At 33.6% G+C, this 19,124-nt stretch overlaps 1 protein-coding gene across 1 annotated transcript; it reads right to left on the bottom strand.

Moving 5' to 3' along the window:
• Positions 1 to 1,437: 1,437 nt before the first annotated feature.
• LOC121415150 (sugar transporter SWEET1-like) lies at positions 1,438 to 18,560 on the bottom strand. The gene is made up of 6 exons (XM_041608285.1): positions 18,489 to 18,560; positions 10,440 to 10,563; positions 8,057 to 8,218; positions 6,259 to 6,378; positions 4,149 to 4,330; positions 1,438 to 1,615 (listed from the first exon to the last, which is right to left on the bottom strand). The coding sequence occupies exons 2-5, from the start codon at positions 10,554 to 10,556 to the stop codon at positions 4,163 to 4,165; spliced, it is 567 nt and encodes a 188-aa protein (XP_041464219.1). The 5' UTR covers positions 10,557 to 10,563; positions 18,489 to 18,560; the 3' UTR covers positions 1,438 to 1,615; positions 4,149 to 4,162.
• Between the last annotated feature and the right edge of the window lie 564 nt (positions 18,561 to 19,124).

Here is a 19,124-nt window from a genome sequence, read left to right as displayed (position 1 = left end):
TGTCGAAAATCGGTGAATCAAAACAACTGTTTCGTCCTGATTGTCGTCAGCTCCGAAACTAATATAGGACGAAGCTATATTGTTCCTGGTCACCAGTTTTCGACAAAGACCTCCCAGCTGTTCTTTGTCATTTGACGGACAATACATGTACTTTCTCTTGAGTCCGTGTTGCGTCTCTGTGCCAAACTAACTATTGAGGTAGTTCCTAAAGAATATTTCTATTTCGTTGGGGTGGGGGTGGTGTCACTTCACATACATTCCGAAGGTTCGTTATTCCGAAGGTTGGTATTTCCCAAGGTTCGTAATTCCGAAGGTTCGTTAGTCCGAAAACGAAATGAGGTTCGTTATTCCGAAGGTTCGTTAGTCCGAAAACGAAGTGATGATCGTAATTCCGAAGGTTCGTTAGTCCGAAAACGAAGTGATGATCGTAATTCCGAAGGTTCGTTAATCTGAAAACGAAACGAGGACCGTAATTACAAAGGTTCGTTAGTCCGAAAACGAAATGATTAACGAACCTTATTTCGTTTTCGAATTAACGAACCTTCGGAACATCGAACCTTACTTCGTTTTCGGATTATCGAACCTTCGAAATAAAGAACCTTCGGAATAACGCCACAAATGTTCGGATTAACGAACCCTTGTACGTTTTCGGATTAACGAACATCGAGGCATAGGCAATTTACGTGTTCCGGAATTACGAACCTTCGGAATTTCAAAGTGTAACCGTGTCACTTACCATGGAGAATTTCATACTCCATGAATATCATGATTCAACCAGTAATCCTGAAATTTTTGTCAGCAATGAAATATTTTACTGGAATTAGGTGGATATTCTAAAGTAGAATAAAAAAATTTCTGTATTCGCGACGTTTCACCAACCACTGTGGTCTCACAAGGCTATTGAACACGTCTTTCCAAAAGTCAGTATACACCGGAGCGACGAAGCATGGTCCCCAATGGCGGGAAGTTTAATCACGTGAGAAAGAGCTCTGGGGAGCATTTCATGAAAGGATTTTATCCGACAAGTCTTGTTTTATCCGACAGTTACCATAGTAACAGTGCCTCTCAGCCAATCAGAATCGGGGAAAGTTGTCAAATCTGACAAATTCGGACAAAAATGTTGATGAAACGCTCCCAGAACTTTCCTATAAGTCTGTGCTTCTTGAAAAATGCTTAATGTTGGCCTAATGAAGGTCAATACTAGATTTCCACTGTCCATATTCTCTGAGATTGATTACATTCATTTCCGAAGTTCGGAACGTGTCACATAACGTAAAAAACAGAAACGGAATGAGCTGAACATGTAAAACAAAACTTCAGTTTCAAAAATAAATTTATTTCTTAAATAATAATCTCTTTATTTCGTAATCCCATAATTCCATGTACGCTGCATATCGCAATTCATGTGCGGATGATATAATAAACATGACAAAAAAAGGAGACAAAATAAATAGGATAATATCATCGTCCATGATTCAGTTTCAACTTATTTTCAAGGAATTCGTTGATCATCTTTCGCAATGTGTGTGACAAGGTATAGAAAGATCCATATTAGACGCGCGTTGACAGGCGTAGCGAGGCGTGGATCGCGGAATTGTCTCGAAGATAAATCAATCTGTAGGAATGCCAAAGGGAAAACATTAAAACAACGGTAATAAAACAGAGACACGCGAGATTTATATAATAAAACCAATCATTTACTCTGTATACCAACAAACCATAGGCCTACCTATCACCTCTTAAATGTCTCTTGGGGTTTGTGACGTATTTGCTTTAGTCACAGAGTGGGGTTCATATGACTTGGAGAAGACTTCATATTCAAAATGTTGCATTATGGGCAAAACAAAAAACTATTGGGGTAATATGCTCATTGAGCTGAAAATTTCATGTACAAAGACAATTCTATAGAAGGTAATGATTGTTTACCTATTTTATCAAATTCAAATAGAGAAATATTAATAAATAATAAATAAGTGAGATGTTTAGGGCCATGGGTACGATCCCGATAGACAGAGAAAGGCTATAATGCTCCCCACCCCGGATTTGGGAAATTTGCAAAGCATCGTATGGGGGAAGGTCGGCTTTATATCCCCCCTCCCTCCATTCTAGTCATCACGAAAAAATCACTTAATATCGCCTGGAATGGCGGGTGGGGCATATAAGTGCAATGACTCTCGCCATTGTTCTTTCTCCTGTAAAAAAAGTATTTATTTTGGAAAATGTTTGAACACGCCTCGAGTCTTATCTACACCATTACTTGCAAAATAAATTGATGCTCATGAAACTTCAGTCAGTGAACTGTTTATCACATCGTCATAGTTCTTGGTGCACTTTGTATTAAAGTTCACATTTACATCCAAGGAGTTATAAAAGTATGTTAGTTGTGATTGTTGATGAACTTTTGAAACGTGGCAAGTAGTTCGTCAATACACTAGATGCAAACAAAATGAGACTAAGCAAACTTTGAGGATAATGTCTTTGACCCCCCTGAATTAAACAGAAATCTTTTTGATGAGATAAAAGTTCACCCATTTATTCATTACGCTTTATTTCAGTTCCTGATGATTTATTATCGTCTTTTTTAAAGACTTTTTAAGGAAGTTCCACTATAATAATGTCTATATTTTCATCCGACTTTGCGCAGAGTCGCTTAATTTGATACGTTGAGCCTAATATGCAACAACGACAAAACGACTACAAAATATTGGTTAATTGTCTATTAAGGGAATTAAAGTTCGCCGAATTGAAAATCAAGAGAATGTCACAATCAAGATACTTCTTTTTGTCGCCTGACAGGGTCACAATGTTCAGTCTAAATTCTTGGAGTTCGTCAAACCCATATACTTTGTCATAATCTTTTGTCAGAAAAATGAAGACCCAATATGGAGAAAGCGTTCATAAATATTTACAATGGAGCCATGTTTTTTTTTTCATAACAAAATTACAGATTTTAGCCAACAGCGCTCCTATAAAGTTTGAAAAAAATGCGAAAATGACGAAATCTTCGAGAAAAAAAATTAATGATTTTTTTTTATTGTAGAACCGATTTTTATGCCTGAAATTTGCATAATTTAAATCATCATAAAAATTACAATCAGCTTCACTCCAGTGAAATATGTATAGTGCTAACTCTTAAAGGGATGGTCCGGGTTGAAAATATTTATGTCTAAATACCATGAATACATAGAGTAGAATTCACTAAGCAAAATGCTGAAAATTTCCTCAAAATCGGATAACAAATAATAAAGTTATTGAAGTTTAAAGTTTCGCAATATTTTGTGAAAACAGTCGTCATGAATATTTATTAGGTGGGCTGATGATGTCACATCTCCACTTTCCGTTTTCTTTTGTTATTACATAAAATTATGTTTTCATTATTTCATACTTGTGTGAATAATCTGTCTCCCTTATAACGAAATAAGTTGCAGCAATAAATATTTAATGCACTATATTAGTTGTCAATCCAATTTTTCTATAGATAGTTCTTGCAGGAAAAAAAATTGAATAAACCTAATACTAAAATACAAAAGAACAAGTGGAGATTTGACATCATCAGCTCACCTAATGAATATTCATGACGACTGTTTTCACAAAATATTGCCAAACTTTGAAATTCAATAACTTTCTCATTTGTTATCCGATTTTTATGAAATTTTCGACATTTTGCTCAGTGAATTCTACTCCTTTTATTAAGCTTAAATACTTTCAGCCCGGATCATCCCTTAAACTCTTTCTCTGATCACTGTCTTATCTTAATGACTTTCGTCCATTACGCTTTTGTCGTTATGTAAAAACATCATTTTAAACTCATTTCATATATGATTTTTTTCTATGAAAATCTTGGTCATTACTTATTTTCGTTCAGTGTTTTTTTATTCTGTATATACCATGTTTATATGCATGTACATTTGACAGGGCTCCCTTGAAAAGCAGGTCAATTGGTTTGACCGGACAATCCTGTCTTTTCAAAGGAAACATGAATAAATAAATGAACAAATAAATCTATAAATAAATAAATTAATAAATAAATAGAGAAATAAATGAATAGATACATAATAAGTAAATAAAAAATGAATAAATGAATAATTAAATAAGATAATGATGAATTTTATATTTGAATACTGTATTCAGCTCGGTCTACTCCTCACCTCGTAATGTACTGTCACACTAAAGAATGTGCTGAGGATGACGGTGATGATGACGACGATGACGATAGATATGACGACGACGATGAGATGTAAAAATCTTCGTGGTCGTCATCTCGCCCGTTGAACCTCCAGAGGATTATCAACCTTGAAATGCTACTGAGCACGCCAGGTATGTTGGGTAGCTGGGTACGTGAGAGTGAAAGGGCGGAGCACATTGTCAATAGGGAATTTTAGCAATCACTTCCCAGACCCTTTCTATAACGCGGAGAATCTATTGTCTAAAGCCCTTCAGTGACCAAAACAGCCTTTGTCGAAAATCGTCGAATCGAAGCAGCAATTTCGTCCTGGACTCTGGACAAACGACATATTTGCAATTTTTCGTCAGACCAGAATCTTACGACGATCTGCTGTTCCGGTCCACCAATTTTCGACAAAGACCTCAAAGTTGTTCATTGTGATTTGACGGGCATTGTCAATAGATTTTATATGTTGTAAGATCCGTCCCCGTAGCAATTGCGAAGACTCGCTAGTGACTTGACGATAACAGGGTGGGATTCTTTCTGACTGAATTTGTACCTTCTGCACATTATTCAGAACGCCGGTTGTATGAACAGAATGACAATGTTACAGAAAGCAATTGCATTTCGATTACCCCCCCCCCAAAAAAAGGGGGGTTTAATGTGCATAGGCCGATGAGCATTTGTTTCTTTATAGAATATAGCGTATATAAAGTTGGAATTTTCTCTTCATTTTTATGATATCCGATCACCGATTTTGAAGAAAAAAGTTTTCAAAGGGCATTTTTGTTTCACCTGCATAGCAGAGTGAGACTAGCGCCGCTTTTCCGACGGCGGCGACGGCGGCGGTGACTGCGGCGGCGTCAACACCAAATTTTAACCTTAGGTTAAGTTTTTGAAATGACAGCATAACTTAAAAGTATATGAACCTAGTTCATGAAACTTGGCCATGAGGTTAATCAAGTATTACTGAACATTCTGCCTGAATTTCATGTCACATGACCAAGGTCAAAGGTCATTTAGGATCAATGAACTTAGACCATGTTGGGGGAATCAACATCGAAATCTTAACCTAAGGTAAAGTTTTTGAAATGTCATAACTTAGAAAATATATGGACCTAGTTCATGAAACTTATACATAAGGTTAATCAAGTATCACTGCACATCCTGCATGAGTTTCACGTCACATGACCAAGGTCAAAGGTCATTTAGGGTCAATGAACTTTGGCCGAATTGGGGGTATCTGTTGAATTACCATCATAACTTTGAAAGTTTATGGATCTGATTCATGAAACTTGGACATAAGAGTAATCAAGTATCACTGAACATCCTGTGCACATTTTAGGTCACATGACCAAGGTCAAAGGTCAATGAACTTTGGCCATAATGGGGGTATCTGCTGAATTACCATCATAACTTTGAAAGTTTATGGATCTGACTCATGAAACTTGGACATAAGAGTAATCAAGTATCACTGAACATCCTGTGCGAGTTTCAGGTCACATGATCAAGGTCAAAGGTCATGTAAGGTCAATGAACTTTGGCCACGTTGGGGGTATTTGTTGAATTACCATCATATCTCTGTAAGTGTATTGGTCTAGTTCATAAAACGTTTAAATAAGATTAACCAAGTATCACTGAACATCTTGTGCGAGTAGTTTTCAAAATCAGCACTGCTGCTATATTGAATCGCGTGATGCAGGTGAGACCGCCAGAGGCAGTCCACTTGTTGAAGAAACAAATAGCTACCGAGAAAGGGCGCGAGATGCAAAAAATTAACTTGCAAACGAAAATAAAAATGAAAAAAAATATCACATGCATGAAAATATACACATTTGGCACTATTAAATGATACCCCTGTATGATTCATATTGACTCTTTAGCAATGGCTTATATTTTTTAATAATGATATATGCAATTTATTATGCGCCATATCCATCTCGTTAAAGAAGCTCAAGGCGCACAAATGAAAGGGGAGCAAATAAAACAATTACCACCCTCCTCACCAAAAATGATCGATACACTTTTCGGGATATCATTTTTGTTTGTATTGACGGTCATTTCAACTTTATTTTTTGAATACATATACTTACTGATATAAATGTGTCATGGAGAAGAATACCGTATGATAACCAAAGGGACGAAGAGATGAGGGTGGCGATGCTGAGGGAGGCCGAGATTGTCTTGGCTGATTTAGCTCGTATGCAATGCACCTTTAAAACAAAATAAATATTCTTTGGAATAAGGACTGGCATAGAAAACTTTCAAGACAGGAAAAAATCCTGAAATTTTTAATATGTTATTAAAATTTATGCATAGAGTCACATTCTCCAGTTCAAGTTGTCTTAAATTTGGAAACAAACGTTTCTTAATACATTTTAACGACTTTTGGCAGAGCTTAATGTTTTTGTTCTACAGTAGTACTAGTGATTGAATATTAGAAAAAAAACTACCCAAATCAGACAAGAAATGACAATTGTAACATTTCATAATTTTGCAATATTTTTGTGAAATAGTTCTTTGCACATCATAATGAATATGCAATACGTAATCCCATGTTGTCGTATACCCATTTATTAACATGAAATTACATATTTCTTTTATTTCGGAGATTGAAAACATATTATAAAAACAATATATATGGATATATATAATAATTATGAATCGTATAAAAACATTCGTTTTCCAGGAAAAAACACTGCATGCTCAACTTATGTGTTAACGAATTTGATGAAATTTTCAGCATTTTGCTCAGTAAATATTGCTCGATAGTAAGACATACTATGGTCACACAGGCCTATTCACCGCAGGAAAGCAAACGATATTCATTCGAGCCAACCCAATCCCATTTTTTTTTAATTTGACATATACCTGTAGCTAATTGACAAAGTGTATGAAAGTGTCAGGAGAAGTCTTGATAAAACTGCCAATTTATTTTTAAATTGAGCCAGTAGCGGTCGAGGTATAGATCCTGACCACTAGTCGTAAACATTCGACCCTATAATTTCATCTTTTTTTCAAAGTGCCATATATTTCTTAAAGACTCGTTTATCAAATTAATAAACGAGTCTAAAGAAATATTTTGCGCTCATGAAACCTTATTTTTAGCCCGGAGTACCACTAGAAGTTGTTTGGGGCCAAGGGGCGCTATAAGTATCATGCACTCGAACTGACAATATACATCAGGCATCACAGGCCTAATCACTTCCCATATAAAGGTTCGTGTGTTAAAGTGGCACTTAAAAAGAATTCATAGAAAATAAGGAGGAAATTCGAGGGCTGAATGTTTACTACCAGTGGAGAGGATAAATGTCTGACATTCCATATCTGACCAGAGAAGGGTACCTCGGCCTGCTCATTTTAAAAATAAATCAGCATTTATGAGGACTACACCTGACAGGATCAATAATTCATCAGTTGAGAAAGTAAAATGGCCCTAATCTTCCGCCAGTAAAAACATAGTTCCAAAGTAGCTACATATCTTTCCAATTTGGAATAAAGGAAGTTCAGTAGGCACCCTCCCTAGAATCAGTGTAATAGATTGTCAGTCATATTCATTCATTTTTGTCAATCAGCAATATCAAATTTAAGAATTGAGCTATGGGTTGGCTCGAATGAATATCTTTTGCCTGCCAGTTGTAGTTAGGCCCGTGTTACCATATACCTTTTCAGACTACGACTCTATTGTAATTCGGCAACTTGGGATTTGACATCTTATAATCGTTAGGCAGGAGGAACGCTGCAATCATCGTCGCAACGATTTCTATCACTCTACCTTAATATTTTTTAAATCAAATATTGGTAATCCAAGATTACTGCGAAAGCGAAAGCTATGTCTGTCAGTATGTTTTTTTTACTTAAAAAAATTGGCAAAATTTTGAGTCTCCTCACCATGTCACAAACGGGAGCAACGAACATCAGAATGGTGACTATACTGGCGACGAGACCGACTTGCTTGAGGGCTGAAGCACGTGTTGGGACAAACTGGGAGATGTAGATGTAAAGTGCAACAAGAAAGGCTATTCCGGCTATGGTTTGTTGGACGGGGCGAAGCTGGAAAACGAAACAGGTAGATTCATTATATATTTTTTTATTTTAACTAACGTAAATAGACTCACAAACATCAAAACAATTTTTTTTTCATCATTATGCAGCTGCGTGACAGCTTTATGCGGTCTATGTGGTTAAAGGACGAATAAAGAGTTTATTTGAATAGAAAAATATCAAACAAGCATATAATTGAAAATTTCATCAAAATCGGATGTAAAATAAGAAAGTTATGACATTTTAAAGTTTCGTTTAATTTCACAAAATAGTTATATGCACATCCCGATCGGTATGCAAATGAGGGAACTGATGACATCACTCACTATTTCTTTTATATTTTATTACATGAAACATGAATTTTCTCCTCATTCATCATGTGAAACAAAGTTTTATTTCTCCCTGAACATGTGGAATTACCATTGTTTAACATTTTATGGTTCAGTCAAGTCCCTTACTATTAAATCTGAAAAATTGAAATATTGTATAGTTCAAACAATAAAAAACAAAAGAAATAGTGTGTGAGGGACATCATCGATTCTCTCATTTGTATAGTGGCTAAATTGTGCATATAAATATTTTGTGAAAAATAAGCAAAACTTTAAAATGTCATAACTAATTTTAAATCCGATTTTGATGAATTTTTCAGCATTAAGCTTATCTGATTTTTCTATATTGATTTAAATCACCATTTTTCTGAGGTGGACTTGACCTTTAACAAAACTCAATGCGAATTTGTTACTTCACAAAAGAAATTCTAAAATTAGGCTCATGCATAGTTTTACCAATAAAAAGCAAAACTCGGTTTGTTGAGTCTTTCTTTCAAGTTCATTATCATAGACCCTATTTCTCTCTGATTGGCATGCCGTCTAATTCGTTCATGAGGCCGTTGCAGATGTTTAGGAAAAACAAATTGGGGCAACTTCAGACAAAGATCGACTTTTTAACCCTAAAAAGACTGGGCTATTTTGGAGGCTAGAAAAACTGGGGGGGGGGGCCTTTTGGGCCCCCCCCCCTAAGATCTCGGCCGTTGGTCGTCCGATCGCAACCAAATTTGGCACACACATCCTTTGTCATGTCCTCTAAAAGAAACCATAGTCAAAATACTGATATTCATTGTATTTTTATTAATTATGCGAATATGCAAATTTTTATCAAAAAATTGAATTTTTCATACTTTGGTACCTATTGCGGTCCATAAATTCCCGTTTCAAGGTTTTCAGCTGTAAGAAGAGGTTGTTTATCATGGAATTGTGTTATTTCGTGCTTGAATTATTAGATATGCTTATGCAAATTAGTAATTACTAAATATGCAAATAAGTACTCTGCACGCGTTATGTAGAGAAATACAATAATTGGCATGTTTTATTGCATTACTTTTCTTATGTTTTTCTTTGATTTTAATTTCTTATGTATTTCTTTATTTTGCATTTCTTATGTATTTCTTTATTTTTTTATGCAATGTTTTTCATTATTTTCATATCCTAGAACTGCTACTTGAATTCACAAGTGACATGCATAATATAGAAAGAAACAAATAAAAATGTAGTTAGAAAACAATGTGTATAACATTCATTCAAATACCATACACTTTACACACAAACGAATACAAATTTCAATTTCTTACGTGACATGTGATACGAAAATGTTACGTAACTCCGCAACCGCGGCATGGGGGTATACAAATTTGGTATCAAAAGTTGCGCAAAACTCAAGAGAAAAAAGTCATGAAATGGCGGCGCGAACGCTTCATGCGCAAAAAAGTAATCGCGATTTATGTACAGGGGGGCCTAAAAGGCCCCCCTCCCCAGTCTTTTTAGGGTTAAACAATTACTGTTTTATGAATAATATCGGCTAGAATAATTTGTGTATATATTCTTTTTCTCATTGTTGTTTTGAAATATAATTGCCTTGAATTTTCTTGACTAGGGATGTGCGAGTCCTGGGCTCCATCTTACAAAGAGTTACGATTGATCCGATCAATCACAACTATGGAAAGCCAGCAACGTCAACATGTAATACATGTTTCTTCTAAATATTTTGTAGTTTTGAGGTGTATTCATAAATTAACTATTTTCTTGACAATTCAGTATATATGCTTATTTTTGTTTTCAAAGGACATTGTGCAATTTCCCTAACGAAAAAAAATATGACACTGATGGATTTCCATAGAGTTACGTTTGATTGGATCAATCGTAACTCTTTGTAAGACTGGGCCCAGGTTGCATACCTTGTTTTGTGTAAAGCGTATATAGATACAGATGTAGGAGAGTTGAACAGCAAAACCGACCACATTGACGATGATGATGGCCTTATCAGCGCATAAGAACCCGTAGGTTCCCCACATCACAATGCTAAATAAAAGGTAAAGGTAAGAATAAGTTCAATTTGTTGTGTGTGTTATACTGATCGATCAAGTAGCACAACGTTGTTTAAGATTTTACGCACGTTGTCTTTAAAAGAAAAAAGCCAAATCACTCATAACAACTATCACTTTCGTTGTGTCGGGACAATCAATATCAGACAGCCATTTTGGACGATATATAATAACAAGCGAGGTTTCATCATTTTATAGTACAAAATAGTTAGGCAATATTATAGAGAACAAAATTATTACAACTATTCAATTCATGTAGATTTATAGTGTAAGTCCAAAGACAAAAAAATAGACAAAGTTATAGTGTCCTCACACCCGACCTTTCCCCCTCCTACTTTTTAATCCTGTATATATAAAGTTACTGTAACAGTCTTCAAACTTTGAATTAAAAACTATGACAAAATGCAGGAAACAGTCGGATAGCGTGAATAGACAAAAAAAAACGCGAAATAACAGGTTTAGGGGAGCAGATTGAATATATATATATATATATATATAAATGTAAACAGGCATCCACTCTTTAACATGACGACTGTGTCTTATAGGCGAACTACTTATAGGCGAAAAATTACAAGACGATTTGACGTTGCTGATTTTTATGAACATATATATATATATATATATATATATATATATGTATGTATATATATATATATAAATACACTTTATGAACATATATATATTTTTTGGTGAACATATATATATTTCAATTAATGTACTGCATTACAATTTATAACCGTATCTAGTCATTTACTTGTATAATTTATAATTAATTTGATTTGATTTTATTGTTTACTTCTGCAATTACATAATTCGTATAGAATACATTTTCCATAACATAACAAACATAGTATATTGATAATTTTTTTGGCATGAATCATAACTAAATGTACTAAAATTATCATTACAAACAAAATTGATCTCATACCAAATTAGTTAACATTTACAATTTGCAGGAGAAGGATTGTCATCATAAGCAGATTGCTTGAAAAAATGACAACCCCAGGTTAAAACTCATTGATTAATATAATACATTAATACAGCAGAATCGATATACAGTACATTTTATGAAAAACAGCAGTAATCTAATTTGAGCATTGAAGATGGAGATGATAAGGATGAAGATGACGGTGAAATGGTGAAGATGAAGGTGATGGAGAGGATGATGATGGTGATGATGCTTTAATGACACAACGACACAGAAATTTTACTTCAAATATTCTGATATCAACATGGATTTAACGTTTGCTTTAAATGAGTAAAGGGACGTGGATCTTTTTATAGATTCTGGTAGAGAGTTCCACAAATCAGGACCATGGTGTCTTATGGATCTCTGCGCAATAAGCAATTTGGGGTTGATTAAATGGAAATTAGAAGAGTTCCGCGTAGGGTATGAATGGATAGATGTGTTCATAGTATAAAAATTGTGAAATGAAGGTGGGAGCATGTTATTTACGTATTTGAACATAAGCAGTAAGCTTTGAAATGAATTTATGTCAAAAATAGTTAGAGTCTTTAGTTTATGGAATAATGGATTTGTGTGTGATAAATATTGCGAATTAGTACAAATTCGAATTGCTTTTTTCTGTAATAAATATATTGTATTAATTTTAGTTTTTGCACACGTTGCCCAAACTATATTGCAGTACGATATATACGGCAATATCAATGAATTGTAGAGTAAAACGAGTGTAGTATGAGGAATTATGTTTTTCATTTTGTAAAGTACACCTACGTTTCTGGAGATGTTAGTAGTTATACAACGTATATGTTCATTCCAATTTAAATTTTCATCTATTGTGACACCTAAAAACTTTGTTTCTTTTTTCCTTTTGAGTGGAATATTATCTATGCTTATGTCGTATGGAAACTCAGTAATATGTGAACTTGTATGCTTAAAATACATAAAGTTTGTTTTGTCTATATTAAGTGATAGCCTATTACATTTAAACCATAAAGATAGTTTAGGTAATTCACGATTAAATGTATCTACTAAAGTTTCTAAGCTAGTGTGTGAACAAAAAATGTTTGTGTCATCGGCAAATAATACAAATGATAATAAAAGCGTTACAGTAGTCAAATCATTAATATATATAAGGAAAAGTAGGGGGCCAAGGATCGATCCTTGTGGAACTCCGCATTTTATTGTCTGAAAATTAGAAGAAATATTATTGTGAGTGACATATTGTTTTCTATCAGTCAAATAACTCTCAAACCATGATAGTGTGATTCCCCGAATTCCATAATTTTCAAGTTTTTTAAGTAAAATCTGGTGGTCAAGAGTGTCGAATGCTTTGCTTAGGTCCATGAATACTCCTATTATGTGTTCTTTATTTGTCATTGCATTTGTAATTTTATCGTATATTTGTATTAAAGCCTGATCAGTTGAATGCCCTTTCCTGAATCCATATTGGTTTGAATTTAGAAACTGAAAAGTATCTAGGAACTTATAAAGTCTTTTGTAAATAATCTTCTCTAATATTTTGGATATGCTGGGGAGAATAGAAATAGGCCTATAATTTGTTATTTCATGTGGATTGTCTTTTTTTAAAACAGGATTTACCTTTGCAATTTTTAGGGGATCTGGACATTTACCGGTGCTGATCGACAGATTAAAAATATGACACAATGGAGTGACAATATAATGTATGATCTGCTTAAGAAGGAAAGTACTAATTCTATCATATCCCTTTGATTTGCTGGATTTGAGATTTTTTGTTATTTCAATTATTTCCTGAACATTTGTGGGGTTAAAGAATAGGGAAGAATTGATGGGTGTGGGAAGAAATTTTGCAAAACTTTGGTTTGGTCTGGCAAGGTTGTTTGCCAAAGAGGGTCCTATGTTAACGAAAAGGAATTAAAGGTATCAGCTACATCATCTGAATTTATTGCAGCAGCATGAACTGTGAAATTGTCTTTAGGTAATACTTTGGGTTTCTTGCCAATCAAATCGTTGATGATCTCCCATGTGGCTTTCATGTTTGATTTAATTTTGTTAAGTTTCTCGGAATAAAACAATTTGCGAGAAGCCCGAATTATATTGGTTAGTCTATTTCTATAAGTTTTATATTTATTTTTGTTTTGAATAGAAGGGTTCTTTAAAAATGTCTTGTATAGTTTATTTCTGGTATGTATGGATCGTAGAATAGCTTTAGTAATCCATGGCATTTTTGCTTTTCTTTTTTTGATAGGTGATAGAGGAAAATTTTTATCGTAATATTTCTGCAATTTTTGGTTAAAATTTGTGTAAGCAATATCTGAATTTGACTCATTAAATACATCTAACCATTCCTCAATCGCAAGATCACTTTTAAACGATTCAATATTTATTGGGGATTCTTTACTATACATTGTAGATTTAGGTGAATTTTCTTTTGAAATATCATTATCACATAATAAGAAAACCGGTAAATGATCAGCTATATCAGATATTATTAGTCCGCTGGAAGTATCTCTGTTTAGTATGTTTGAAAATATGTTGTCGATAAGTGTTGATGAATGGCTATCAATTCTGGTCGGTTGATCTATGTGGGGATAATAACCAAATGAATGCATAGTGTGTAGGAATAAATCGTTGTCATTATTTTGGGATAACAGGTCAATGTTAAAATCACCCATTAGATATATTTGTTTATCTTCTTTTGTTATGGTATGAAGGCATATTTCAAGCTCTTCGCAAAATAAATTTGCATTGCCATGAGGGGGTCTGTAAACTAATCCAATAATTATATTTTTGCCTTTCGGCTTCATGATTTCTAAGAATAGAGTTTCACTTTGTTTTAATGATATTTCTTTTCTTATTTTAAACTGCAAATGTTCATTGATGTAAAATGCTACACCACCTCCTCTTTGATCTTCACGATCTCGCCTTATAAGATTATAGTTTTGCAAGTTGAATATGTTAGGTGAATTATTATGAAGCCATGTTTCCGTGACACCGATAATGGAGAATTTGAAATTATTTAGAGTAAAGAGTAATGATTCCAATGATTCAAAGTTTTTGTTCAAACTTCTGGCATTAACGTGAAGCAAACTGAATTTGTGTTCTGTGTCTCTAAATTTAGAAGTAAAATCTTCAGTTGAGTAATATTTATTACATGATGCATTGTTTGTATTGAAAATAGAAAAAATGTCTATGTCATTACTCGTGAAGAAAAAACGATATTACCAAGATTTTAAGATCGAAGATATGATAACTGATTTGTATGTAAATTTTCTGTGCCGGAACAGTATGATGATGATGATGATGATGATGGTGGTGGTGATGATGATGATGATGATGATGATGATGATGATGATGATGATGATGATGGTGGTGGTGATGATGATGATGATGATGATGATGATGATGGTGGTGGTGGTAATGATGATGATGACAATGATAGCAAATCATACGGGAGGTCAATGAAGTCCTAACCTGCGAGCATCTGGCCACCTTAACGTTAACAGAAAGTAGAACCAGAATTGTTGTAATCACAAAAGTGAATAAAGAAATGAAACCTGTCTAAATAATTCTATAAAAATCTATCGATAAACCTTAGTCAAAGAACCAAACATAAATTAAAAAGAATAGTAAAAATCGGAATACATGCAGTGTAAAATTGCGGGTAACAGATCGATTAAATTCAGTACAGGTATTAATTTCTTGTTGGATTACAATTAACGAAATTAAGCAAACATGTGGTGCGAGGCAAGGCTAGTACAATGCCTTTGAGAAAAATGGATACAGAGACAGTTATATACTAAAGTGATTTAAAATAAATACCACTGAGCATGTACATGCAAGAATATTGACAGCAAAAAGTATTTAAAGGTTCTTTCGTATATTGAAAATAAATTAGACAAATTGTTTTTTTCCTACAACATTACAATAATTAGCTATATACAGTACCTAACAAGTATAGCTACATAGATCATTCAACGATTACGTACACAAAAATATCATAATGAGTAAGGTCACTGACACTTTAACATTGATTTTTTTTTCTTAAATTTAGTATCCATTATTATAAACAAAGCAAAGTACATGTAACTACCTGTAATCGGTTGCACAAGTTCGACTGACTTTACCTGTGTTGTAATGTTAAATTTTGTTATGTATTAATTTAAAAGATTGCAATATCACGAAAGGCAAAAAATAAATCAGGCATCAAGCCGTCCAGAATGCAAAGAGTGTACGTAATGGTGAACTTGGCAGCAATCGATTGCTGGAAATCAAATAGTAAGCCATTAATCATGAAAGTTATTTTCTCAAGAGTGAATTCCAGCAATCGATTGTAAGTATTTCTTCAGCCATTACATATTTTGAATCATTATGTACTTTAATGAATGAAAAAATGTTGTCCATTCAATACAAAATGGTTGAGAAATTCACCATAAGTCGAAACCCATACATGGCAACATTACAAAAATAACTTGGTACTTTTTTATCACTATATTGATGTAAATTTCGTTGGTAAATTTATAAGTGCTAGTAATCGATTGGAAGTATTAAACTTACTTCGGCAAACAGGCTAAAACCAAAACAATCCAAAACATGTACAGGCACACATCCTGGATATTTTTTTTTCTTTTGGTGTATGAAAACATATAGACCATTTCGTAAAAAAGATTGAGAAATTCACCATCATACGAAAAGCACACATGGCAACATCACAACAGGTAAGTTGATACTTTTCACTTTACACATATTCTATATTGATATAAATTTAGAATAGAATTGATTGAAAATAAGTCGAATCGCCTACATGGTAAGACCAATTTCCTTTACAGATATAAATTTATTGAGGTATGTTTTCAACGGAAATGATGAGCAATATAATCAATACACTAAATGCTGAAATTTTGGTCAGTCTCGATTAAACTAGTCTTTATAATGTACCCTCTCGAATTTATCGGTGTGATAACAATGTAATGTTGTATACCTAACAATGTAATGTGTAAGGACACTATAACTTTGTCTATTTTTTTTGTCTTTGGACTTACACTATAAATCTACATGAATTGAATAGTTGTAATAATTTTGTTCTCTATACTCCACCCTGACCATATACCTTTACCGTTTCACTTGAATGAACCTAAGTCACGCATTTTCTACACACCAGAAACCGAACGCACGACACTGCACACCTCCGAGTAAGCTCGAAAGACCCCAAAGACCCAGGTAAAATTACCCCACATTAGATACATACATATTTATTTCTATATACTCTCGTCATGTATGTACATCATATGTGTATGTGTGCATATGTATGTATGTATATATATATATGTATTTATGTTTATATGTGCATGTATTTTGTATATGTATGTATATGTATTTGCATATATTGTATACGTAAAAACGTCATTGTTACGTATTTTATCACATGTATATGTCCATCTGTTCCTCCTTCTGTACTATTGATTTTGTTTCGTTCATTTTTGTATAGAACCCATGAAGAAGGCCTAAGGCCGAAAGCTCAGGGATTAAAATTGTGGTCTATCACCAACGTCAAATCGTCTTGTAATTTTTCGCCTATATATATATATATATATATATATATATATATATATATATATATTAATTATGTCCTTAGTTACAATCCTAGAAATTTATAGTGTAACAATAAACAGAAGATGACCAATCACTTCCGTTGTAATTCAAATTTACTTAAAGGACAAGTCCACCCCAACAAAAACTTGATTTGAATAAAAAGAGAAAAATTCAACAAGCATAACACTGAAAATTTCATCAAAATCGGATGTAAAACAAGAAAGTTTTTAAAGTTTTAAAGGCATTTTAAAGTTTCGCTTATTTTCAACAAAATAGTTATATGAACGAGCCAGTTACATCCAAATGAGAGAGTTGATGACATCACTCACTCAGTATTTCTTTTGTATTTTATTATATGAAATATGAAGTATTTTGATTTTCTCGTCATTGTCATGTGAAATGAAGTTTCATTCCTCCCTGAACACGTGGAATTACATTATTTTAACATTTTGTGCTTCAGGCAAGGAGGTCCTAATCGTCAAATTCGTAAAAATTGAAATATTGTTCAAACAATAAAAAAAACAAAAGAAATGGTGAGTGGGTGACATCATCAACTCTCTCATTTAGATGTAACTGGCTCGTTCGTATTACTATTTTGTTGAAAATAAGCAAAACTTTTAAATGTCATAACTTTCTCATTTTACATCCGATTTTGATGAAATTTTCAGCATTGTGCTTGTCTGATTTTTCTCTATTGATTCAAATCAACATTTTTTTCTGAGGTGGACTTGACCTTTAAAATGTGCATATTTAGCGCATTTGCTTCTCGCTTGTGCGATGATTGGAATATCATCCATCCAATTAGGGTATTTGTAATAAACATTTTAGAGGTGGCGCTGAAATTAAAGTAGCGCATTTTCGCAATCACTACGCAGACGTTTTCGTCAAAAATTCACTTGAAAATACACGTCAAATCACAAGGAACAGCTGAAAGGTTTTTGTCGAATGTTGGAGGACCTGGACAGCAGATCGTCCGAAGATTCGGACCGGACCCCCAAAAATGCAAATGTATTGTTTGTCCACAGTCCAGGGGTACGTTTCATGAAAGGACCGTGTCGGACGTTTTATCCGACAAGTCCCATTTTATCCGACAGATAGGCCTACCATAGTAATAGTACCTCTCAGCCAATCAACATCAGAGGAAGATGTCAGATCTGACAACTTGTCCCCAGGACGACACTGTTCTTTTGGCTCACCGATTTTCGATAAAGGCTGTTTTGTCATTGAAGGATTTTGACAAGAGATTTTCTATGTTATAGAAAGCGTCTGATTGGTGATTGTGAAAATTCTCTATTACAACTCACTCGACATCCGTTGTTATGAGATATACTGTTTGTTGACCTAACCCGGAAGAGAATAGTACTTACTTGACGGCCGTTGTTATGAATGGTACGAAGGAGATATTGTTTGTTGACCTAACCCGGAAGAGAAGAGTACAAGTCGACCTCAGAGAAAAATAAAGAACAAAGAAATATCAATACCATCATTTTAATGCATTTAAAGTCAGAACAAATAACGTATGGCAAGTAACGGCAGAAAAAAAACAGAAAGGAAAATATGACTGATATAAGATATTTGATAACAATAATAATGATAATAATTATTATAATACTAATTAAAATGAACAATGATGATGATATTAAAAACAGTGATTAACTTTGTTTCACTATTTTGTATACTTCCTTAAAATACCTTTCATATCAATTTCGTTCTTTTCTGAATGTACAGTTATTTTCTATCATGCCTAGATTTATTTGCTATTTCGTATAAAATGAATTGAATTGAACTACATGTAGTTGGAATTTATGTAAATAATTTTAGTAAATATGATTATGATAACAAAACAATAATGATAACAATATGAAAACATAGAGTATATGCCGCCAAAATTGTTATTTGTCTGTTGTACGTAAGCCAAAACAATATTTATGAAATATTTTCACTTACATAAATTTGTATAAAATAGGTAAATTACCCCCTCCCCCATTTGCAAAGAAGTGCCC

The sequence above is a fragment of the Lytechinus variegatus genome, chromosome 5, assembly GCF_018143015.1.
Source record: "Lytechinus variegatus isolate NC3 chromosome 5, Lvar_3.0, whole genome shotgun sequence".
Classification (NCBI taxonomy): domain Eukaryota; kingdom Metazoa; phylum Echinodermata; class Echinoidea; order Temnopleuroida; family Toxopneustidae; genus Lytechinus; species Lytechinus variegatus.
This window is presented reverse-complemented; position numbering and strand designations above follow the sequence as displayed.

What these genes read in the sequence shown, in the direction of transcription:
- LOC121415150 (XM_041608285.1), bottom strand. Translation starts at nt 10,556, where the DNA reads ATGTGGGGAACCTACGGGTTCTTATGCGCTGATAAGGCCATCATCATC. An exon ending in TACGCTTTACACAAAACAAG is followed by an intron (nt 8,219 to 10,439) that starts GTATGCAACCTG and finishes TTCGTTTTCCAG; the next exon opens with CTTCGCCCCGTCCAACAAAC. An exon ending in TCCATGACACATTTATATCA is followed by an intron (nt 4,331 to 6,258) that starts GTAAGTATATGT and finishes TCACGTACCCAG; the next exon opens with CTACCCAACATACCTGGCGT.